We start from the raw sequence: 25,207 nt of genomic DNA, 5'->3' as shown, positions 1-25,207 counted from the left end.
AAATACACATCTGTAATGGTCCTGCTGAGGCTCAGGTAGGAAGGTATTTGGTCACCTCAATCAGAATGAAGACATACCTTGCCTAGGGCAATAGAGCAGGCTGCCAGACCGATGAGGCCCCCTTTCCGGCTGTGGGGGTGCTGGGACAGGGCAAACTCCTGAGACAGGGTCTGGATCACGTGCTTGATTTGCATGGTGTTGTTCTGGGCCACAAAGTCCCGCACCAGCCTGGAAAGAGGAAAGAGAAAGCATGGGACACACAAACCCGGGCTACTTCTGCTGTCTGGGCTCCAGGGCAGGTCCTCTCGGTTCTGCTGCTGGGTAGGTCCTAACCATTGCCCTGCTCAGCGTTCAGTGAGGAGTAGTGGGGCCAGTTTACTTCTGGGAATCTGAGAGAATGTAAATTACTGTCTTAAAAAAAGCTAATACCCATTTTTATCAAACACTTGCTCAGTTCTGCACTCATGCATCTGAGGACTCCTCTGTATCTATGTTGGGACACATGGCAAAATCAAATCACAAACACAAAATTGTAGCAAAATAGAGTAGTGATGTCACAGAAACAGAATACGCTATCTCTGTCCAGGAGACTGGCGACAGGGCAGTCCCATCTGAGGTATTACTTTAGAAACATTAACAGACAATGCCCAGGGAAAGGAAGGTGGGTGTATTGCTCCATTTGCCTACTGAAAAGAAATGGGAAGGCAGGATCATGTACAGTAGGAAAGGACATCATTATGGGTTACAGATGACTCAAGGGCTTTTAAGTGGGAGGAGCTGTCAGATCATAGGCCCTGACTTCAGAAGCTTATAAGAAGGTTGGGAAAGAACCAATCCTGTGCGGTTTCCCAAACAGGACAAACCAGCCAGGTGAAGCCCAGTGTTTCTTCAATGAAACAGCCCTGAGAAGAGCTCTACAGACACCACACCAAACAGCTGGAGCATTGGTGGTTCAGTGGTAGAATTCTCGCCTGCCACGCGGGAGGCCCGGGTTCGATTCCCGGCCAATGCAGAGCTTGTTTTCTTTTCTTAAAAAAAAATTATGTTTTAAAATTTATTTGCTTTATTACTGTTTATTTGTTTGGGGGGTGTGTGGGTCCCTTTCTGGTCAGTTTCCTCACAGAACTCATGCCAGAGGAGCCTGGTCCCTCAACCAAACAAGGCCTGAGGCAGCCCAAGGACTACAGATTTCTGCTCAGAGTTCATAGGGAGTTGCTGGGCTCTTTGACAAGTGTGACTGGCTGCAGGAGTCTGGCTTCCTCATCTCCACCTGAAAGAACTCCACAGTGCTGCCCTTGGTCTGGGCCAGTCGCCAGCAGAACGCAGTGTGAAAACTGAGAGCAGCACACCAGCTCCACGGCAGAGGGGAGGCTCGCCCACAGTCTCTGTGTTTTGCTGCTGACTGAGGAGGGAGTGGAGCTCTCTTTCCTGTCTCAAAGCCCAAAGGCAAATTTACTTCACATGCACACAGACCTACACTCACCCCTCACTTCCTTCTGGCTCTGGAGCTTGCTGCTCTTCTTGAAGCTAAGCTGATGTGGCAGTATCATAAACTGGGCTATGACTCAACATATACACATGGAGGCCCAGGGATGAGGTTATAGGGAGGTGCCACACAGCTGCTCACAGCTGGAGCATTGGTGGTTCAGTGGTAGAATTCTCGCCTGCCACGCGGGAGGCCCGGGTTCGATTCCCGGCCAATGCAGTAGCAATCCTTTTAATTCTAAGAGATGAAAATTTCACACTGCCTAATAAATTTTTAAGTATATTAAAAGAAAAAAAAGGAAATGACTTGGTTTTGGCCTGTTTTTAAATGTTCCTCATGGAAAAGCATTTTCTAAATTCCACAGAGATCCAGAACCCGTGAGTCTTCTTGAAGGATCAAGAACATGGGGCTATACCACACACAGTTACTGAGAGTGAGTAACTGTGCCTCCCACTCCTGCCCAGAAGCTGAGTTCTGCTTTTGCCTGCACAAGGCGCAGCAGCACCTGGAATGTGGATACCGTCCAGGCTAGGCCAGGACTCAAGAGGAGAGCCAGTCTCCCTCCCAGTCATCCCTGAGACATGCTCCTCTCCTGTCCTTTACAGATTCCTGGACATTCATGGAGCAGCTGGGGAGCACTCCTCCCAGATGTCAGCCCTGCACAGACTCATTCTCTGGCTCTGAAGGATGCTCTGCTGGGGTAGGTGGAGGATGACAGTACAAACCCATCAAGAGTGGACAGCAAGGTGAGGAAGGCAGGAAAGCTGGGGTCTAATCGGCGAGTTATGTTGTGGTCCTATGTGAGTATGCCTGGGAGAGGGTTCGGAAGTGTGAGGAGGTGTTCATCTGGGCTGAGGCAAGATGGGCAAACAGCTGGCAATCCTGAAGGCTTGGCAAAGCAATCCCTCCCATCTCCCTCTGGTGGCCATGAGGAGCCATGGAAAGTGGCCTGCAGCGGCTGGATGGGATCCTGAAGAATGATCTGTAGTTGGGGGGCGGGGGATGAATTTGAGAGGCAGTAAGGAAGCTCTGAAGACAGCACAGGCTCCCACAAAGATCTACAGGGAAGGGGAGAAGGCATGTGGCCTTGGTGCCAGAGCCACTACTTTCAATAACAGGAGGTTTTAAAGAAGATGGATGGTGGGGGCAATTCATGAGCTCAGTGGCACCTTTCTCCCACCAACTTGGAAACTTATCAGGGCTTAATTCAGTCACCCCAGGTCACAACAAAGGCCATTAAAGACCCATGACCACAGGGACCATTACATTAAGTATAAGTTTCGGTATCTTCTGGGAAAACAAGTGCAAAGCAATTGCGCCCCCTGGAGGGGAAACTACTTTAGCACCTTCTCATCAGTATTACGAGCTCAAACAGCACAAGGGCAACCCTTGGGCCAATCTTGTTTCATGAATCAAGGCCACCCTTAGCAGTCAAAACAGGCCGCATGACTTTCTAGCCTGCCCACTTTCCCTCTCCCACTTCCACCAGCTGCAGCTTCCTAGGGGGCCTGCTCCTCTCACATTCAGGCCTGTCCTCCTCAGATGCCCTGCCTCTACACCTTCCTGCACTTTCATGGTGTGCGGTGTTAGTCCTCCTTGGCACTCAGAAGCACTTAGTGCCCAGAAGTGTACTGATTGGTGCCACCATCTACCACCTTCTACCTCCATAAAGCTTGATCAGGGCTTTGGGCACTGCCCACTTTGCAATTCTAGTACCAGCGGTCTCCAGACCAATTTTTTGCATCCAACAGCTGGCCAATCAGTAAACACCCGCCAGTGGAGTCAGTCTTCGAAGGCTGGCAGAGATGATGAGGGCACAGCTGTAGGGCAAATATGGGTGAAGCCTTGTGCTGCCATGTTGCTTGCATGGGAAAACATGACCTGGGGGTTAACTGATGTAGCTTCTGACAGTGCTGAGGCCCTTCTAACCTTACCACAAGTTAGCACGAGCAACGGCACCTTTCCTGCAAACTCAAAACGCACACTGAGAAGAGCCCAGTCCTCTATAGCCACGGCTGCTGACTGTAGAGACGTGCATGCACTTGCTCGCGCGCGCGCATACACACAGACACACACCCACACCATGGACTTGAAGTGCTCCTGCTGAGGGTCAGCTGCACTCTAAAACTGTGCCCTCAGCCAGCCAGTGCCTTGGTCTCATGACTTCACAGGGACAGTGCAGAGAAGAAAAGCAACCCCAAGGGGAGCAGAGTAAGTGAAGTTCAACAGCAGGTTCCCCAGCTTCAGGCTTAGTCTTCTTCAAAGACAACAGGCTGCCTCGGCTTTCATCTACTGCTTGGGAGATAGAAGTGGGGGGTCTTTGGCTGAACTCATTTTTGAAGTTAATATCTGGCCTAGAAACTCTCCTATCCCTGGGGTCCTTCAATGACACAAAGGACTCAGGATTTACTGTTCTATACTCCAAAGAAGAGATGCTGCTACTGCCTGGTTTCCCTACAAAGTATTGGGAAAAAAAAGGTTCAACAAGCCGATTCCCTGGTAGCACCATGTCCTTTAGTGGCTTAAGAGCTTCTGCTTGCAATTGGCTGGAGGTATAGGAGTCTGGTAGAGACGCCCAAAAGACATAAGCATCAGGGTGGGCTAGCACTGAGTTTAACAACTGCCTATGATATCAAAGAAGCTGCTATACTGATTGCTCCCTTGGCAGAGGGAACTACAGCTCCATAGGATATTTTTGGATTGCTATCAGCCAAGAAAAAACCTGGAGCCACACTGTGTGCTACATAGTCCCAGCCTGCACTGATACCTCCAGGCTCTGGAACACAGTATGGTGACATCACAGGCTATACAAGGCTTGGTAAGTCAGCAAGCACTCTCGTTATGCTGCAGACTTCCCTGGTCAGTTACTGTAGCTACATCATCCTCAACTTCAAGATCTGAACAACCTTAGGGAGAGTAAGTCCACTTCTCAGGATCACAGGTTTGAACCCTTGACATCAACAAGGTATTATGTCCTTTAAACTGTAACACAGTTTCCTCCTCCTCTCTCCAGAGGCCCTTTTAGCTGGAAAGTGACCACATTCTATAACAATTCTTGTGTAGACTCAGCCCGTCAGGTGACCCAGTCAAAGGACTCAGGATTTACTGTTCTATACTCCAAAGAAGAGATGCTGCTACTGCCTGGTTTCCCTACATATTGGGAAAAAATGGTCCAACAAGCCCTTTCTGTAGGCCATCCACCTGCTGCTCAGTGTTTAGACATCTCCCCTCCACACACACAGCGAGTGCAGACAAGCTACATCCTCAAGACATTCTGAATTAAGCCTTCTACTGTGGAGATAAAGAATTTACTGCCCACCAGGCAAGCACTGGCTGTTTACACTAGTGTACTGGCTACTTTTATGTCAACTTGACACAAGCTTAGAGTCATCTGAGAGGAGGGAACCTTAGTTGAGAAAATACCTTCAGATGATCAGGCAGAAAGGGACCAGCCCATTGTGGGTGGGGACGCCCCACCCCACCCCTGGTGGTCCTGGGTACTAGAACAAAGCAGGCTGAACAAGCCCCTAGGAGCAATCCTGTATGCAGCACCCCTCCATGGTCTGAGTCAGCTCCAGGTTCCTGCCCTGTTTGAGTTCCTGTTCTTACTTCTTTTGACGACAAACAGTGACGTGGAAACTAAGCCAAATAAACCCTTTCCTCCCCAAGCTGCTTTGGCCATGGTGTTTCACCACAGCAAATGATAATCCTAAGATAATGGGTACTCAAACTGAAACCTAAAAGCTGCCGCCCAGTCTGGCACTTACTCTAGTTTACAGATGAAGAAGCTAAGCAACCCAAGGCCACACAGCTTTGGGAAAGAATCACAAGGACTTCACTTTTAAAAAGAGAATTGGATAAGGAGTAGCACATATTCTGCACTGCAGGTGCTCAAGTCAGAACCAGGAGATAATGCGCTCTACGCACGCCACCAAGACACTGCTCACTCAGCACGCTGGCTGAGGAGCCTGGCTCCCTCTGGCTCCGAGGAGGAGAAAGGTAAGCCAGAGCTGACACTCATGCCTTTGTTGTGAAGCTTGCAGCCTATGCCTGGGGCAAATACAATTCTCTGTCTCAGCTCCCCCTGTGACTGACATCCGTATTCAGATGGCACATCCATGCAGTGATTTCCCAAAGAGAATCTGGGTAAGTATGTCTCCATCTGCTCCACCGAGTGCCAGAGTAAGTTGGTTTCCATTTGCTCACACATCACCAGAAAACTGAATGGAAATGAGCACAGGCCTCTGAGGCCAGGCCAACTGTCTTCTGACAAGGCCTGGGATTTAACTCACAGAACACACACTGAGTTAGGGGACAAAGCCAGGGATGAGTAGAGTAAAAATACATGGTACACATGCATGACATTATCAAGGAATAAAAATATTGCATTAAAGAAACCTAAGGGCTGGAGGGATGGCTCAGCAGTTAAGAGCAGTTGCTGCTCTTCCGGAGGACATGGGTTAGAGTCCCATACTCAAATGGCAGCACACAACTGTAACTCCAGTTCCAGGCTATCTTATGGCCTCCATGGGCACTACACACACACGGTGCAGACATGCAGGGGAAACACTCATTCACATAATAAACAAAAAGTCTGATATTGCTCCCTAACCAAAAACCATACTGAGCACTCACTGGCTATGGCTGGGACAAAAGGGGACCTGACTGTAGGTGACAACTGTGACCATTAGTAAGTGCCCTCTCCCAATGATGTACCGTCTATCTTCTTACTTTCAAAGATGAGATATGATCTACAAGCCGCCAGTCTTACTTGCAAGTACACAGCCCAGTGATTTTTATCACGTGTAGACTTGTAGAGCTCCATCACTTTAAGGCATTTCCATAAGCTCTAAAGAAACCCTGTGCCTCTGAGCTGTCACTCCATCTCTAGCTTTTTCTTCTCAACCTCTGGCAACCACAATCTGCTGTCGCTAGAGACACAGTACTTCTGGCCTTTCATAGCTGCCTGCTTCTCTCACCCAGCATAATGTTTTCAAGGCACATTAAAAATAAATAAATAAATAAACAGTAAGCCAAGGCACAGAGACATTCAACCAGAAGTCATACATGTAATCTTTGCTGGGTGGCAAGAGTGCACACTTTTAATCCCAGCACTTGGGAAGCAGAGGCAGGCAGATCTCTAAGTTTGAGGCCAGCCTGGTCTACAGAATGAGTTCCAGGACAGTCAGAGCTACACAGAGTAACCCTGTTTCGAAAAAACAAAAACAAAAGGCAATCTTCACAGTGGGTAGACAGGGGAGTCAAACAAAGCCAGTGGGGGTACTGGTGTGGGAAGCCTTGGTGAGCATGCCAGCAGGATGGTGGGGAGGGGTTGGCTCTTGTTGAACAGGAATGTGGCACCCCCAGCCATAACTCTACAGAAACTCAAATTTCATCGTGAACTTGCTCTGAGATTCAGACCAGAACAGTCTGTAGGCAGAACGTAGCAAGCACCAGCCTCTGACCCCAGGTCTAAGCAATCTGCTTATGAACAGCAGGACTGAGCCCAAACTCCAAACTCCACAAATTGCCTCAAACCACTCTAGGCCATGCCCAGGAACTCCAATTATGTGAGTAGCACTCAGAGCTCTGGTACCTAACTTTGCCTGGGTTCTCAAAGGGCACCACATTGATAGGCTTTTAGAATTCCAAGTGCATGGAGTACTACTCAGCTATTAAAAATGATGACTTCAAGAAATTCTTAGGCAAATGGATGGAACTAGAAGATATCATCCTGAGTGAGGTAACCCAGTCACAAAAGAACACACATGGTATGCACTCACTGATAAGTGGATATTAGCCCAGAAGCTCGGAATACTCAAGATACAATTCACAGACCACATGAAGCTCATGAAGGAGGACCAAAGTGTAGATGCTTTAGTCCTTCTGAGAAGGGAGAACAAAATACTCATGGGAGGAAATACAGAGACAAAGTGTGGAGCATAGCCTGAGGAAAGGCCATCCAGAGACTGCCCCACATGGGGATCCATCCCATATTCAGACACCAAACCCAGACACTACTGTGGATGCCAAGAAGTGCTTGCAGACAGGAGCCTGATATAGTTGTCTCCTGAGAGGCTCTGCCAGAGCCTGACAAATACAGAGGCTGATGCTCACAGCCAACCATTGGACTGAGCACGGGATCCCCAATGGAGGACTTAGAGAAAGGACTGAAGGGGCTGAAGGGGTTTACAACCCCATAGGAAGAACAGCAATATTAACCAACCAGACACCCCAGAGCTCTGAGGGACTAAACCACCAATCAAGGAAAAATCTTGAGTGCCTTCGCCTTTGTGAAATTGTGGCACCATGCTGACAGAGGCAGTGGCAGAAAGTTCTTCAGGTCTAGTGCCCAGCGGGCACTCCACGTGTACTATTAGAGGTGGTCACACCATGCTAGCAGAGTGGAACCACACATGCCTTTCCTTGGACATTTAGCATCTGAGGACCTGCAATAACTATAAGACATCTTACTTCCCACAGGAATACCAAATGCAGTACTGGCTGTCGTATGAGAAGATGGCTTTGTAGAACTGAAAGCAGCAACTAATATCACTACAGAGATGTCCAAGGATGAAATTCATTATACACACATTTCCCCCCACTTTGGGTCGGGGAACCCACTAACAGGAGTGGGGTTTCTTGTCTGGAGATAGGGTTAACATACCCAGCTAGTGGGGATGCCCTTTAGGACAGATACACCCAGCTGTAAATCTTGGAAAGATGATTTAAGAGGTCTCCACTTCCTCTTCTGTGAAATGGGTTAGCATCATCTGCTTCATAGGGCAGTGAGAGGCAGGGTGGGTAAACAATGGCTAACCACAGGGATGCTTCTCTCCATCCCTCTGCATCCCACTTCTACCCCAGGGGATGGGGCAGATGGAACTTTACATACTCATGATCATAGTGACTGAGTACCCTTTAGGCTCCATACTCACATGATGAGGCGCTAGCCACACCCTTCCCCCACCCCCCACCTCCCTGCAAATACCTATGAAAAGGCCAGGCAGGCCCCTAGAACTGTGAGCAATAAATGGATATTACTGAAGCCACTAGCTTGTGGTATTTTGTTAGAGCAGCAGGGGCAGACTGCACGTAACAGGGGTTGAGAAAAGCTCACAATACACTTAATATCCCTCAGCTTTTCTCCACCCAATGGGGAGTTCCAGCCAGAACTAAGGAAGCCTGAGACACCAGCCTCCTTGAAAACCACAAAGCACACTCCTGTTCTGCCTCTGAGATTTGAATCTTATTCACTGGAGGTGTACTTAAATGGGCTCCTAATCATATCTCACTCTGACGACTAGGCTCAGCTGTCTATGAGGCTGAGGGCTTCCTGCTTGGTTTGGGAAAGCCAGAGACAAGCTACTGTCAGCCAGGCCTTCAGCCTCTTACTAAGAGACAGCATGGTATGAAGCTGAGTTCCTGCTTCCACAGAGCTCAAGGCCTCAGACAGGCAGCAGATCTAGAACAACAGAGTGGTCTGGAGTTCTAGACAAACATTGTACCACTCAGAGTTTATCACTAGTCTCTCCCAGAGTTGTACCAGTTTTCTACTGGCTCCTGTTACAAATGGCCACAAACTTAGAGGCTTAGGACACAACTTATGGGCCTTACTGAACTAATCAGGGTGTGAGCAAGTTGCTGTAATTTGGAAGCTGTACAGCAGTGTGAGTGGACAGGCCTTTGGGGGTTGCATATCAGATAACCTGCACATCAGACACTTACATTATGATTCATAACAGTCAAACTTACTGTTATGAAGTAGCAATGAAACAATTTTATGGTTGGGGTTGCTACAACATGAGGAACTGCATTAGAAAGGTTGGTTTTCCTGGAGAGCAGGAAAACCTTGCCAGCTTACAGATGATGCCCACATTCTCTTACTAGCTGCTCCTTACAACTTCAAGGCTAATGTAATGATGGCTGCTGGAGACTCTGATACTCTCCTTGCTTCCCTCTTTCACACTAAAGGATGCTTAGGGCTACACCAGGTCCACCTGGGTAATCTAGGCTAATCTCCCATTTTAAAATCACCCGATATAAAAACAGGTCACCTGGGAAATTAGATTTTATAGATTACAAGAATTGAATGCCTAAGTTCTACTTAATGAGCATAATTTTTTTAAAAGAAAACTCTTTGGAAACGATTGGTCTATCAGTTTCATCATTTTTTTTCTATATAAGTCCACAGCATGATGCAATTAAATTCTAAATAAATAATATGAACTTTAAAAAAAATAAAAATAAATAAAATCACCCGATTAGCAACTTTGTACCTGCTATGCTTCTCCCTTCTTTGTCTCTGTGATGTAGAGTAGGAGCCTGCGCAGCTGTACTTGTGTACATGAGTGCATGTGCAGGCCAGAAGCCAACACCTGTCTCCTCCACAGGAAAGGTAAGTAGAACTTTACTTTTTGAGACAGGGTTTCTCACTGAACCTGCACTTCACTGTTTAGTTACAATGACTGACTTAAGTCCAGGCACTTGGATTTCTAGGTGCAGGCTGCCAAGCCCAGGTTTTACATATGAGCCTGGGGATCCAAATTCAGGTTCTCATGCTGGTGTAGCGAGGATATTTGAATGCGAAACATCTCCCATAAGCTTGCATACCGAAAACATTTGGTTGCCAACTGGTGGCACTGTTTGGGAGGAAGCTCTGGAACCTTTAGGGGATGGAGTGTTGCTGGCGGAAGCATGTCACTGGAGGAAGACACAGTCTCCCCCCACTTGCAGTTTGCTCTTCTGCTTTATATAAGTGAGTGGACAGAAATGAGCTCTCGGCTTCTTCTAAGCTGAGGGCTGCTGTGCATCCACTGCCAATATGGGCTTGCTCTCTGAAACCATAAACTAAGACAACTCTTTTCCTCCATAAGTTGATTGTGGCTTATGGGCTTTTACTGTAGCAACAGAAAAATAACTAATATTCCCACTGAGCCATCTCCTCAAGCTCATACCTGCTATCTTAAATTCAAACATTCACAGGTTCCAGGGATTAAGATATCTTTAGGAGGCCATTATTCTGATAACCAAAGAGTGTCAAGAGAAGTACTGATATAAAACAATTATAAATATTTAAAAATAATTATGTAACAGCTGTTTGCACATTACATAACAGTTGCGATGTGTCTAGGGCTGCATTAGCCACGTCTGCATTAGCTCCCGGAATAAAACGCACACCAGGCCCCAGTGAATACTGTTGTTAGTCTGTGGATGAGGACACTGGGGTTAATTAGCTTGCTCAGGCGCACCTCACTAGCGACTAGGAGGAGCTGGAATCCCAGCTCCCAGGCTTTAGTGCTCAACACCAACACTCCATGTGGCCTCTTAACTAAGAACAGGCGTCTTGGAGGGGTTCGCTCAACTAAGAACAGGGCAAGCATGTTCACTTTTGCAGCACACGAGCTGTCACACGCCACACGCAACAGTCAATGCTCTAACTTTTCTTTGATGGGGTATCTGTGGGGACCGATTAATAGGCTACTTGACCAAGGGTTAGTCTGATGAAGAATATATGCAAATATCGAATATTCTATGCACAGAACAGAAGGTCTTTGAAGTTAGCACTTGCCAAGCTTTAACATGTACAACAGTCATGCAGGAATCTTGTTCGAGGGCCAATTCTAACTCACACAAGGATGAAGCCAGCGTCTCTCTTCAGTAGCTGTCTGCAGGCCACTTTTGAGAAGCAAGTTCCTTAGGCTACAATGTTACTCTCCTATCAAAACTGCAAAACTATTGTTCCTGTGTACAAGTGTCAAATGCCACTAGGCACTCACTGTGTTAAGAGAAGAGGATAAATCAAATGTTTTTTCTCTTAAGGAGGCCATAGTCCCTTACCACCCTAGGAATTTTCTCTGAATTTTACAAATCAAGGGCAATGTCTAATACAAAACAAACTGGGTTAACAACTAAGCCCCTACACGACCACCTGCAGAGAAGTCTTCCACAGACTGACCGGAAGCAGCTATGCTGTGAACACCTCTGTTCAAGGACCTAACAGATGACTCAAGCCAGGATAAAAGCAGATACTTCTGTGACGCTGAGTGGGTGGCAAAAAACTGGTGTCAGTGTGCCACTGTCTGAATCTTAACCGTTTCTCAAAGGCCCGTGTATGCACGGTGTAGGTAGCCCTCTGTCTGGTTCATTCGGAGTTGACAGAGTTTGAGAGTTAGGCTTATTGAGAGCTCCTTTTGGTGTGTGCCCTTGAAGGGCTTCATCATGCCCAAAAGCTACAGGTCCAACTGACCACATACTACCCTGTCCATTTAAATCTCGAGTGTTTGATACAGCAATGAAAACCTAATATACACTGCAACTTCACAAAACCAACAGAACTCACGGACACACAATCATACCTAGACACTATCTTTGGGTCACACTATTCGGCATGACAACAGAACTGTGCTAAGCACTGCAATGCAAGGCAGTAAACAGAAAAGAGGGGAAAAAAAGGCGGCGGCTGAGGAAAGAAACCGCTAGCGTGAGTACTGCAAACAAATGGAAGGGTCTTCTTACCTAAGCCCAAAGCCATTAGTCTAGGGCAAAGCAATTGTTCTCAACTAGTGTGATTTTGATTCTTTAAGGGACATTTGGCAAAGTCTGATGACAATTTGGGTTGTCACAACTGATGGAGTACTACTGGCATCTAGTGGGTAAAGGGCAGAGGTACTACTAAAAAAAAAAAAAAAAATCACACAAGCTACAGAACTGCCCATCACAACCAAGTATTGTGCTTCCCAAATATCAACAGCACCGAGGTTAAAAAACTTTGAGTAAAGAGTCTATCCTAGTCAATGAGTGAGCACCACTCCATAGCTTAGGGCTGGCCATGTGACCATTGTACAATGACTGAAATGTTCTCTAGTCTGCACTGTGCAGCTGTAGTGGTTGGCTCCTGAACACCCAGATTATGGGTAGTGAAACTGACGTGCTGAATTTACAATTTGTACTGATTCATTACTTTGTTGTTGTTGTTGAGACTGGATCTAGCCCCGTGACCAATGCTAATCTCAAACGAGTACAGTATTTCTGCCCGAGCCTTCCAAGTGCCAAATCTCAAGCCTGTGTCACTACTCTGGTTAACTTAAATTTACATAGACACATATGGTCCGCTGTTACCAAGTTGGATGTCTTAACTCCTAATGTTTTTCTAGTTTTACAGGCTGCTGCTTTCTACTCTTCTGAAACCACCTACTCAACTGACTGTTACTAAGATTTGGCTGGGGGAAAAACACGTGCTCTCTCACATACTCAGCAAAACATTACCGAATTAAACATTCCCTATTTCGAACACCTGGAAACACCAGTGCACTATTACACACACGTATACTATTGCAGAAGCGGGGAAGGGCAAATCTTCCCATTTTCACTTGCAAGGGAGGGTGGCCTGACAATCTTCTGAGCATTGGATCACGTGCTTTGACCTATTTCTACACTTGGCCACTTCAGAAGCTGCAAAGAGAAGGCGGGACACCATAAGCAAATTCTCCACCTCCTCAGAGAGGCCACTCTCCGATCTAGCTGGCTTTTGACTGAGGCCACACTGAATGTGTCAGGTACTGCGCTAGGTTCTGCACATACCTTAAGTCAATTCATTTTCACTGCTATCTGGGAGCACCAGGAGGTTAAGACTAGCAAAGATAGGGCTCTTGGATTTCCCGCTCTAAAGCAATGTGCTAAGAGCTGAAACCGGAGAGGTCAATACCGAACCCTCGCCGCGGGCAAGCAGAACCGCTAGGCGCTGCAAAGCCAGGGCGGGGTCCCAGGAGCTCTTACTTCTCGATCTCCAGCGCTGCAACCTTCCGCTTTTCGTAGAGTTTATCATTCAGGGCCCTTACGATGTTGGGAGTGAGCGGCGCAAAATCCTTCTCTGGGTTCATGGTGGCAGCTCGCGCTGCGCCTGGGAGCCTCCAGACACCTTAGCCCGAGGTTGCCTGGGCCGTGCCAGGGCCGGGGGAGTGTGCGGCTCCGCGCGGACACCGGAGCCTGCTCATGGGCTATGCCGCCCAGGGCCCGCCTGCCTCGTCCCGCCGCCACGCGCCGCCTCGGGTCCCCCTGCTCCGACCCTGCTCTCCCACGCGCGACCCGGTCCGCCCCACGGCTCACGCGACCAGCTCCCGCCAGGAACCGGCAACGCTCACTGGGCCGCGGCCATGTTACTCAGGTCACGTGACGCCGCGAGCACTTCCGCCTTCCGCCGACCGAAGGTTCCGCCCCCCCAGGCCACGCCCTCTCGTGCTTGCTGCAGCGGATTGGCCACACTTGTCAGGGATCCACCCCACTCTTCACCTGCTGCTGGCTTCGGTGCGGGTTTTTGCTGAGAGTGAAGAGCAGGTGGTGGGAGCCGTTTCAGGCTCACTGCCAGAGCTTTGCGCAGAGCGGGGGGCTTCTGGAAACAGTTTATAGAGGGAGCCTAACTCAAATTTAATTTATGCATTAATTCTTTGGTCACTTAACAGTCACTTTCGCGTATGCCAACGTTTCCACCATTTTCACCATATCTTAACCATCTGTCTGATTTTACATTTTATTTCTGCGTGTGTGCATGCACCAACGAGCGCCTTTGGAGGCCATAGGGCAACTTGGGAGGGAGTCGGATCTCCCCACCCACTCACCATGTGGGGGTCCCAGGATTGAGCTCCAGTCCGCCAGGTTTGGCGGCAGATGCCTTTGTCTGCTGAGCCACCCCTCTAATCCAATTATTATTTTAGAGACAGGGTCTCAAACTCTCTCTATAGCTGAGGATAGCCTTGAAATCTCGATTCTCATGCCTTTATCTGCTGAGTGCAGGGATTACAGGCAAGCGTCACTACAGTTGATCTTATGTGGTGCTGGGCGTGGAACCCCGGGTCTGGTCAAGTCTACCAACTGAGTCAAACCCTCAGATTGTATTTAATACACATGTGCTACTCAGATGTGTGTGTACATATGTATGGAGATCCGAGGTCAGGTGTCCTCTTTTTTTTTTTTTTTTTGTTTGTCTGTCTGTCTGTTTGTTTTTTCGAGACAGGGTTTCTCTGTGTAGCCCCGGCTGTCCTGGAAGACCAGGCTGGCCTTGAACTCAGAAATCCTCCTGTCTCTGCCTCCCAAGTGCTGGGATTAAAGGCGTGAGCCCCCATGCCGGGCAAGGTGTCCTCTTTTGCTCTTATTTTTCCACCCTTATTGAGACAAGGTCTTATGTGTCCTAGGCTGGACTCTATGCATAGTGATTAAAAAAAAAAAGTCCTGGCTAATTTTTATGTCAACTTGATACAAGCTAGAATCATCTGAGAGGAGGAAGCCTCAATTGAGAAAATGCCTCCATTAAGATTGGGCTGTAGGCGAGCCTGTAAGGCATTTTCCTAATTAGTGATTGATGTGAGAGGGTCCTGCCCACCATGGGTGGGTCCACACTAGGCAGAGGTTGCTGGATTCTATAAGAAAGTAGGCTGAGCAAGCTTTAAGGAGAAAGCCGGTAAGTAGCATTCCTCCATGGCCTCTGCATCAGCTCCTGCCTCTATGTTCTTACTTTGAATTCCTTCAGCGATATAAGCTATATGGCGAAATGAACCATTTCCTCCCCCAAGTTACTTTTGGTTTTGGTGTTTTTATCACAGTAGTAAAAACCTTAATAAGATAATAACTGAAAGGTTAGGTTCCTCAGGCCTCCACCTTCCTTATTGCTGGGATGACAGGCGTGGGCTACCACACTGGGTTTATGTGGTGCTGAGGACAGAGTGGGAGGCTTTGTGCATGCTAGTCACCTAACTGAGCTACACGCCCAGTCCCGACCTTTTCTGTAATGAGATCTTTCACTGAACCTGAAACTCATGGATTTGGCTGGGGGGCTGACCAGGGAGCCCTAACTGGCCCGTTTCCACCTCCCTCACCTCCCAGTGCTACAGTTAGAGACCACAAGCTCCGCCTGACCAGGTGTTTAAGTGGGTACAAGGAATTTCAAGACAGGTCTTTGGGCATGTGTGGCTAACACCCTACAGGTTAAACCAACTCTCTGGTCCCTCGAATCTATTTCCTTTTAAAAGAAATCTTAAACTTTCACCTCATCCTTGCTTGTGCCCTGAAGTGAAAGATTAAAATGTTTCTTAAGACATATTAAAATATTAGCCATTTAAAAGTGGTATTATCATCCCCTTGGCAATGGGCAGAAAGATACCTTGTTGGTGTTGTTTTTAGTCAGGGGGGCAAAACAGATGGCAGTTCCTTATTCATCCTGGTTTGATCCTGGTTTGGTGTCCAAAGTTGTTTCAGTCCTCTGTGAGGTGGCTCAGGGAGCGTGATACCTTCCCCCGACCTTGCCTCTTTGCCACCCTTGGCAACTGGAAGAGCTGGCCCATCTGGGGTCATGAGAGCAGGTGACCTGGCCCTATCCCTGGCCAGCTGCAGCGTACTTCACCCCCTGCCTCACCTTGGCAGCATAGTAGGGCTAGCCCTGGTCAAGGGATGTGGGTAAGCCAGCCCGAGGGTGCAAATTCAGGAGAGATGGCCCTATCACTCTGCCATGGCATGGGTGTGGGGGTGATGCCCCCCAACTCCTCAATCACCTGTGGTAGTAGAGCAGGTGAGATGGCCCTGTCCCTTGCCAGTTGTAGTACTTGTGAGAGTGGGCCCTGCACTGTACCTGGGCAAAACAGTGGAGCTGGTCCTGATGTTGAAGACATGGGTGAGTCAGCCCCAAGGGTGAGAGAGTGGAAGAGCCAGCCCAGCTCCTCACGAGCTGCAGCACAAGGACCCTGTGTCTTGACTGGGCACAATGGAGCTGGTTCTGGAGGCATGCATGTAGGTGACCCCGCCCTGAGGGCATGACAGCAGGAGAGCTGACCGTGTCTCCTGCTGATGGTGGCATTGGTTGGCCTGGCCAGAGCAGTGCTGGAGTTTGCCCTGTTGGTGCAGATAAGGGAGAGCTGGTGGGCTGGCCAGCTCTGCTACCACAGGGCTCAGATCCAGGGCTCTGAGATGCCCCACCCAAAAATCTTTATCATCTGCCAATGGTTGGACTGCATGAAAGGGCCAGTCCTGCTGTCCTAAAGCTACAGGAACTCCATGACACAGGGCAACGACGGGGTGACTGGGAGGAGTCCTGATGAGGATCCATTATTGATGGTGTCACAGAAGCCAGAGATCTTGAACCAGACTCATTATAGTGAACATTTGCAAATAAAGATGTATGGACAGAGGCATATACTATGGGACACACTGTGGCATGGTACAGTTTCCACAATGAGATGTTTTCTATGCTTTTTTGGGGGATGTATGTTTTTCATCTTGTGCAAGGGTGAAGGGCAGATATGAGGGAACAGGGAGATGGGTAAGACTGGGGTACATGGTGTGAAACTAACAAAAAAAAATCAATAAAAAGCAAAAAAAAAAGTGATATTATCTCCTAAAGTTGCAGGTACTAACTGTAACAGACCCCTAGACCTTGTCACAATTGATACCACGGTGGAAGTACCACTTAGGCCATAAAACTCAGCTTTCACACAGCACCACCTGCCAAAATAAAAACAAAGGCCTAATCCATCAAAATCCATAGTTCTGGAAAAGTCTCCAAATGTACTAACCTTGTTTTTGGCTTCTGTAGTTCTGCTTCTGCCTAACTGTTCTTGCTAACTGAAGAATGTCAACCTAGGATGTCGGTTTTGTACTTAAAAGCTCATTCTGAGAAAGGCTCAGGGCTACACTGGGATCCCAAACACCCAGTGTAGTCACTGACCAGCTAATGAAGACTTGGCTTAAACTGATGTCCGAGTAGTCTTCTCTGGTGGATGCCCCACAATGCTGACAGTGGCTACCAGCCCACCATGTGGGAGTCAGAGTGCAAGTTTATGCTCTGGTAACCAGGAGGGCTGGGTTACAGATAGCAGCCCCAAATTTGCTGAGGGCAGGTGCGGGTATGGGGGCAGGTGCGGGGGGGGGGGGGAGTCAGGGGCAGGGGCAGAGGCAGGGGCAGGTGCAGGTGCAGGTCTAGATGGAATCTCTGGAAAACAGCTGCTTTGGATTGTCACAATAAATGGTAGAGAACAGATATTATATCAGTGTGATAAAATTAGGGGAGAGGGAATTATGACTATGGAGTGATTAAAGATGCAGTTAACAGGGTGATGTATCTAAATTCATAAAAACTTCCAGAGTCAAGAACTTAGGACAGGGAAGACTAGCCTACCATTGAGTCCAAGGAGTACTGCATTTGTTGTTAGACCCAAGATGGTATGATTTTTTTAACGAGCAAAAAGCACACACGTAAACCTTACTATATGATCTTGAAAGCAGAGCATCTGCTTCAGCCCATAGTTCCAAGACACAGTGAGTGGAGGGCTGTAACAGGCAGAGTCCTTGGATGTGAAAATTCTTTTAAATATAATGAACTACAGAATTATTGTGTTGGGGAGCAGATGAGATTTTGTGAGTGTAATAAATGTCTGTAGCAGATGCTGAATTAAAGGGGGGGGACTATTGTGGGTGGGGCTGATATAATTCGATGAAAACTCAAAGTGGTTTGAAGATTCTCCTGATGGCCACGGGAATCACGCTGTGAACAGCCGATGGCAGTAATGACAGTGGTCTCTAGCTGCTGAGTGCAGTCCCCTGTCATCAGTTGCCAAGAGAGTGTAGTTCCAGCTAAAGGCACAGGGAAATGAATTTTGACAACACACAAGGGAAACTTCGAGGCATATATTTTCCTATTCCAGTCTTTGTAGGAAGATGAGGCGGGTCCTTGATTTAGCCTTGTGGCTCTCTGGACTGAGAACCCTGCCCAGTCCGCGTGGACTCTTGACCCACCTAAACTGAGAATGAATAAACTTGGATTAATTTAAGCTTCTAGGCCGGCAGTCATATATTACGTGTCCACAGTAAACAAATGCTGGGCCTAATCCAAAATTCATTAAGTCGAGGAGAAATTAACCAACAGGAATCCAAGACAGTGCTTTCTTACTAATAGGGTCTTACATGTGCCAAAACCTCTTCCAACACAACCCAGGGACGGAGGAAGGAGCCCCTCCACTCCCAACCGGTGCAAAAGCTTGGCTCAATGTAGAAGGACTTATGCCCCAAGAAAACATGTTTTCTACTAGCTTCCTCCTTTTAGCTTGAATTAAGTACTTGTCAAGGACATTCCAAAATGCTGTGCAAGTTTACACGGTCAGGGCTGGATGATGGTTCATGCAATGATAAAATTAAACCAAGGTAATGGGGTGCTTTGGGTCTGTTTTCTCCAGGGTGCGTTTGTTTCCAGTGAAGCCATGTCTACTAGGATATTTCATCTGTTTCTATGCTTTTTGGAATTGGCTCCTTCATAAATATGAACTGAATTTCCCAAGGGTCGCACTATTCACAATATGATAAGGCCTTTAATATTTGAAACTGCATAGGGTTTTATTTTATTTTATTTTCCCTTTTCCAACCAGCAGGAGCTCTTTTCTCCTGATATTGCATTCTGAATCAGGTTGCTAAGAAACCAGTTTCTCCTTAAAGGCCAAACTAATGCTTTGTCCTTCCTTTAGGTCAGAAGTTTCTAGAAAGAAACTTCCCTGATATGTTAGCAATGTAGAGTAATTAAGGCCACTTATTCATACCGGGACTAGCCATGGTACTGTGAAATGAAGGTCTGGGGCCATTTTTGCAGTCTCTGCCTGCCTTCCTCTTCTCTGACCCTGCTGGCCAGCACTCCCTACTCTGACTCTTCCAGGCTCCAGGGTAACTCATATGCCTGGCTGCAAGTTCATTGCTTTCTCATTGTGATGATTTGTCTTGCAGCCCCATTTTTGTCTGCTTGCCATTATAGGCTTTGGAATGGTTCTCTAGCAACTGTTAGTAGCAGTTGCACTGCTGCATGTACAAGTGATGTCATAATGAGTTGAGAAGCCCCAGGTGATGTTGTACCCCAATCAAAGGGGTTTCTTCAAAGACAAAGCAATTTTCAGCTGGGGTGTCAAAGAAACACCCCAGCAATCTGGTTTTGCAAGTCCTCCCCAGAGATTCTGACAGAAAGGAAGATTGGGAAACTGCTGACTTTATAGAGCCTCTGTATCTGCCAGTCATAGCAGCTGCTCACTGATTTTCAACATCCTTCCAGATTGCTTAGTGTGGCCTTTGCTCAACGAAACCACTGGGGGAAAAAAATCTGTCATCTAGGTTTTGGCTTTATCCATATTACTTGTATCTTTTAAAAAATTATTTTATGACATTACATGTGCATGTGTGTCTATAGCATGTATGTCATGATACACGTGGGAGACAAAGGACAACTTTCAAGAGTCAGCTCTCTTCTCTCATGTGGGTCCTTGGGATTGAATTCAGGCTGTTAGACCTGTTGAGCCATCCTGCTGGTCCCTATTAGTAGTATCTTTATTGGCTATGAAATGAATTGCTTATGAACTATAGTTTAAAAGCATTATAGGAAAAACTTAGCTTGGCACTCGTTGTGTGTAGCATGTATTGGCTGAGAGTTTGAGGTGGTACAAAAAAAAAATGGAGGTTCCTTTTCCTGACTTTAAGCGCTTGGGAGATGCCTCAGTGGGCAAATCACTTGCTGCACAAGTCTGGCAATCTAAGTTTGAATATAAGAACCTAACTAAAAACTGGAGACAATTCCAACATGCCCATGCTGGGAGATGGGAAGCTATTACAGGAGAAGCTCTGTATCTCGTGGGCCACTGGCCTGGCACAAGGGGAAGTGAACAAGAGAGGCCCTGTCTTTAGGTAGAAGGCAAGGGCTGAGGCTCTCCTCTGACCCCAGTGCATATACACACACAAATGCACATTCATGTGTAAATGCAAACACACACACAAGCACACGCACACACACGCCCCACCATTTAAGTCAGTGTGATATCACACAGTGTGATCACACAGTGTGATCCACTCACAAGGCTGAGGCAAGAGCAATGGAGTTCAAAGCCGACTTGAGCTATGTGTTGAGATCCCGTGTTAAAAGAGCCGAAACGGGCTGGAGAGATGGTTCAGCAGTTAAGAGCACTGACTGCTCTTCCAGAGGTCCTGAGTTCAATTCCCAACAACCACATGATGGCTCACAACCATCTGAAATAGGATCTGATGCCCTCTTCTGGTGTGTCTGAAGACAGCAACAGTGTACTCATATACATTAAATGGATAAATAAATCTTAAAAAAAAAAAAAAGAGCTGAAGCAAGCGAACCCCAACCAACCAACCAACCAACCAACCAACCAAAGAGAACCCCTAAACTATCCCCTCCATGCCTATAATAAGTACTGGGCTTATTAAAAGACACATTGCTGGGTTGTAGCCCACAGTTTCTAACTCAACAAGTCTATGCTGGAGTGCAAGAATTTGGCTCTTTAGTAACTTCCCAGGTGCTGCCTCTGGGGATGGTCCAGGGACCATTTGGACATCCACTTCTTTAGAGCCTTCATTCCCGGTGGCCATCTGTTTTCATACATCCCCTCTCTCTTGCAGGGGGCTGCCTGGAATTAGAAAAGCCAGAGGAGGCTGGGACACTTGGTGAGAGTTAGGCGTCTGTAGAAGCAAATCTACTCCAGGGCCAGTGTTTAATCATATTAATTTAATACATGACCCCCACAGGTTGGTGGTCCTATTAATAGACTCTATGAGGCCCTGGGGGAAAGAGATGGATGTGGAGTTAGGCCTCTGGAATGAGGCAGATGCTCCACATCTCTGTGTGGGTGGAACTTCCTGAGGAGCATACAGGAAAGACACTCACCTAGGCAGCCACCCTCTAAGAGCATGTGACATAGTGGTAGTTTCAAACATAGAAAATCGAAGGAGGTCCTTATCATGGAGAGGATTTGTGACTGAGATGAAGTCACACACATGAATGGACATGTTTGCTGTATGGTCCTTGTTCTCACCCTGCAATCTTATGTGTATATATGTATAAGAATATAAGATATATATATATATATATATATATATATATATATATATATATATATACATAATATGATAGCCATGTTCAATAGCTCAGTTCAATCAGAATTTGGGGAGGGTAGGTTTTGGGTGAGAATTAGATAGGTGGGTGTGGACAGATGAGCTGAGAACCAGTGTCCTCCAGCTGACTGCTGTATTCATATCTGGGGAGGGGAGGAGGTGGAGAGGGGAGGGTCTCCATTAGCATTCTCCAGGATCCAAATTCCAATGAGGACTTACCTCCTGCAGGCAATAGACATGGGATCTGGAGGCTGATGATATAAAACACAAGAGCAACAGTAAGGGAGGTAGAGTGTGGGCCATAAGCCCTCCTAGTGTGACCTGTTCATCACTCCAAAGACACTACTTCTTTGGCTTTTATGAGAGAGCAAAAAGAGGCATCACATTGAAATACAGTTATATCTGGGGGTGGTGACATTTAGGAAAAGTCAGCCGCTCCTTGCTCTGGACGCTTGTTAGTGCTGCGTGAAGGTCCCGAGTGGGGTTACCCGTGTCTCCTTACAAACTGGGATCACTTCAGCGTGCTTAGGTGTGGGGGAGCGAGCACAGCTGTTGAGACCGCCAGTGATTCATTTAGCCTGAATGTAGATCTGTTGTGTGCCACTATAAATTTTAATGTGGAACATAAATTTTACATCTGTGCTTGTAAAATATAATATAGAAATCACTTCTCTTACAACTAAACACATACAAGAAAGTCCTTGGAAAATTCCCCTATTCTTTGTTGGGACAGCATGAGGCATGGCTCATAGGCTGAGTGGAAGGCCGCCAGTTGACACAGTTGTCACCTAAGGGGTGATCCCCTTCAGATAATAAACCCATTTGATTCCAGATTCGGTGCCTTCACACTGAGGGCAGGTGACAATCAACTTAGAGGTGATCGGGGTTTTACTGCCCGACGGGTTCCCCTCAAAGTAGACTGTGATGTTGTTGATCTTCTTGGGCCGCACGGTCTCTGCAGCCCGGATGCTGAAGGCTGGGTTCTCCACAATGAAGGAGAAGCTTGTTGCATGCAAGAAGACATTCTTGAAGGGGATGATGATGTTGTATCCGGCTCTGATTAGGAAGGGACCTTGGGGTTTGGGGGGCAGAGCAATTCCAAAGAGTGGGATGATATATTCCCCACCTATGAGTGACGATAGGCACAGGATGCCTTTAGTCTCACCCAGATGGCTGGGCTCAAAGAAGACTTCCACGCTGACTTCAGTGCCACCCTGGGCTCCTGGGGCTGCGTTAATAACTTTTTCTGTGTGGAAGTCAGAACAGTCAGTCTGAAAGGGAAACAAAGTACCTTGACTCACACAGGGTCCTAAAGAGACCATCGGGGAACCCAAGCTGAGTCCTTCCATTTTTAGATAGCAAAGAACTTGCGTTTGTGTGAGGCTAGGCAGGCAGGCTGCAATGTAATGTCCTATACATTGTGGGGTTGAGGTCTTTGCAGGTAAGTATTACTCATCATGACCCCAACTTTGCTACTAAGAAACTGAGGCCAAGAGACGTTAACGATGTGCTTCAAGACATATAGCCAGAGATAATGCTGCTGGTAGTGAGGGGACTGAAACTGTTCTCCATATCTAGTTTTTCTCTCCTTCCATTCCCGTGGAAGATGGGGCATTCTGGCTTGAACAGGACTGAAAGGCGCCATTTGTACCCTAGCACCTTTAATTGTCCATGAGTCCCAGATGCTCTGACCAGAAGCATTTGGGGTAGGACTTGTTCTTTAGCAGGGTCCCCAAGTGACTGTGACAGTCCAACTCTCCCATTTGCTGTTATTTCCATTTTCCATCTTACACTCTAACTGCTATAATGGCCAAAGTATATGGAATGCTTGCTATGGGCTATGTGCTAAGGGGATGGCCTTGCAGATCTATATCATGTACACATGCACTTAAGTGCTCACAGTACCCCTGTGAGGCTGTGGGTCACAGGCTTCTATGGTTTGAATGTCATCACTAAAACTCATGTTGAAAATTAATCTCTGTGATGAGGTAGTAAAGATGTGGGATCTCTTAGAGAAGATGGGTCATGATGGCAGCCTCTTGTATGAGTGAATCCCTGCATGAATTGTGCATATTGATTGGGCTAATGGTTTGAGAATGTATCTGTTCATAAAAACCAGTCCTGTTTCACGTCTCTCCCCTCCCCCACTTAGATTCACCCCTTATGAGTTTGGGACTCTTAGGGGAGCACTCACCAGCAAGAAGTCCTTTCCAGATGCAGTTCACTGATCTTAGATCACTCAGCTTCCAGAGTCGTGAGCTGAGTAAATCTCTCTCTCTCTCTCTCTCTCTCTCTCTCTCTAACCATTTTATAAATTAGCCAGTCTGTGGTTTTCATTTATAGTAACAGTAACAGGAAATGACTGAGACAGGGCCATTATCTCCATTTATAGTTTTAGGGAGATTAAGCAAATTACTCGTTCAGAGTGATGGATCAGGATTCAAATTCATGTCTGATCCCACAGCCTACATTCATGATGCCAAGTGATACTGTCTTCCTTTATTGCCCCTCGAACACAAGGTGGGAAGCAAAGTTTCCCTCCTCAACCCCAGCTTAACAGCAGGCAGTCTGCAGAAGAAGAGCCCAGGTTCTGGGGCCATCTGTTTCTAGGCAAGATTCAGTTCTCTAAGATTAAGGTCACTATGACAGTGTCTGGCTGTCTCTGGGTTTCACATCTCTGAACCCTTGGAGACACCCTTCTATATAGGCCAGGCACTGACCTAGAACTCACTATAAAGTCTAGAATGGTCTCAAATTCATGATCCCCTCCTGCCACCTCCTGTGAGCTGGAATTATAAGAATGTACCACAGTTCTCAGCCTCTCACTAGTTTTGAACCCAGACTTCTGGCAAGGGAAGGGCCACTAACTCTGCAGTCCTCTCACTTGCCCTGCATCCTGCTCACCCTGCATCCTGCTCGCCCTACAGACTGCTCACCTTGCAGTAGTACTCTGTCTTCAACCGGGTATAATTGGTGAACTTTGCTAAGATGCTCTGGCTGCTGCCAAGAACGGTCTGGAAGTGGACGGGTTTCTCGGGAGGTGCAGGCAAGGCCTTCAGAGCGAGCTCGTACTGGTAGTAACCCAAGTCACTGTTGTGCAAGGTCAGTCTCCCGCATAGTTCTCCAGCTTTCAGGGGCTGGAATTCAAATGAGAATGTTCCCTGGAAGAGAAGACGGAGGCTCTTGTCATGTTGGAGATTTGACCCATCCTCTCCCACCAACTGACCTACCGGAGGTCTCATAGCAGGTGATGACAAAAATGATGCTTCACATACAATACTGAAGCTGACCCTGAGCCGGAGAATTTCAGCCCAGGTTAGCCTGTTCTCGCTCCCTTTCATCTCTCTCTAGCTTTCTCTGTTCCAACTATTTTCCCATTCCAAATCTGAATCTAAGGAACAGGTATTGGCTCCTTCCTAGGGAAGCACATTTATGGGAAGCAACAGGAGGTTAAAGGTCACCCAGCCCCTTCTTTGCATATAGGCATTCTCAGAACAAAAGCTTTCTGGGCTCTATCTTTTCTGGAGGGGAAATATTCTCTTTCACTTATTCTTATAAAACTAAACAAGAACTAAAGGGCATTCTTTATAATAGCACAGAGAGAATGACTCAAATGCACTGCCAAAAAAGGAGGAGGTAAAATTGTAATGAAAGGTGTTGCTATGGTAAGGGAAAGAAAGGGGTTGTGATGGTTTGTATATGCTTGGTCCAGGGAGTGGCACTATTAGAAGGTGTGGCCCTGTTGGAGTAGGTATGGTCTTGTTGGAGTGGGTGAGGCCTTACTGGGGTGGGTGT

At 47.2% G+C, this 25,207-nt stretch overlaps 2 protein-coding genes and 2 non-coding genes across 19 annotated transcripts in view; 2 read left to right on the top strand and 2 right to left on the bottom strand.

The window, feature by feature from the left end:
* Window positions 1-13,729, bottom strand: part of Vac14 (Vac14 homolog (S. cerevisiae)) — a 101,870-nt gene extending 88,141 nt beyond the window's left edge. For 3 of the 6 annotated variants that reach the window (XR_003947268.1, XR_003947269.1, XM_006530918.3), the window contains exons 1-2: window positions 13,265-13,729; window positions 78-228 (exon numbers count right to left, since the gene is read on the bottom strand). Coding sequence is in view for 2 of the 6 variants with exons in the window: in XM_006530918.3 (XP_006530981.1) it covers window positions 78-228; window positions 13,265-13,368 (255 nt within the window). In the remaining 4 variants the exon portion in view is untranslated. The remainder of the gene's footprint in view (window positions 1-77; window positions 229-13,264) is intronic. The other 3 variants (NR_151675.1, NR_151674.1, NM_146216.3) reach the window with 1 other exon arrangement.
* Window positions 942-1,012, top strand: n-TGgcc10. Its single transcript has one exon. It is a non-coding gene; the product is annotated as a tRNA-Gly (tRNA).
* On the top strand, window positions 1,635-1,705 carry n-TGgcc11. The gene has a single exon. It is a non-coding gene; the product is annotated as a tRNA-Gly (tRNA).
* An 8,275-nt stretch (window positions 13,730-22,004) lies between the features above and the next one.
* Hydin (HYDIN, axonemal central pair apparatus protein) overlaps window positions 22,005-25,207 on the bottom strand; it is a 343,286-nt gene continuing 340,083 nt past the window's right edge. For 10 of the 11 annotated variants that reach the window (XM_030243552.1, XM_030243556.1, XM_030243554.1 and 7 more), the window contains 2 exons: window positions 24,349-24,573; window positions 22,006-22,683 (listed from right to left, as the gene is read on the bottom strand). In XM_030243552.1, the coding sequence (XP_030099412.1) occupies window positions 22,201-22,683; window positions 24,349-24,573 (708 nt within the window). In that variant the 3' untranslated portion in view covers window positions 22,006-22,200. Of the gene's footprint in view, window positions 22,684-24,348; window positions 24,574-25,207 lie in introns of all 11 variants that reach the window. The other variant, NM_172916.2, reaches the window with a different exon arrangement.

The sequence above is a fragment of the Mus musculus genome, chromosome 8 (assembly GCF_000001635.26).
Source record: "Mus musculus strain C57BL/6J chromosome 8, GRCm38.p6 C57BL/6J".
In the NCBI taxonomy this organism is placed as follows: domain Eukaryota; kingdom Metazoa; phylum Chordata; class Mammalia; order Rodentia; family Muridae; genus Mus; species Mus musculus.
Note: the sequence above shows the minus strand (reverse complement) of the source record. Positions and strands in the feature narration are given on the sequence as shown.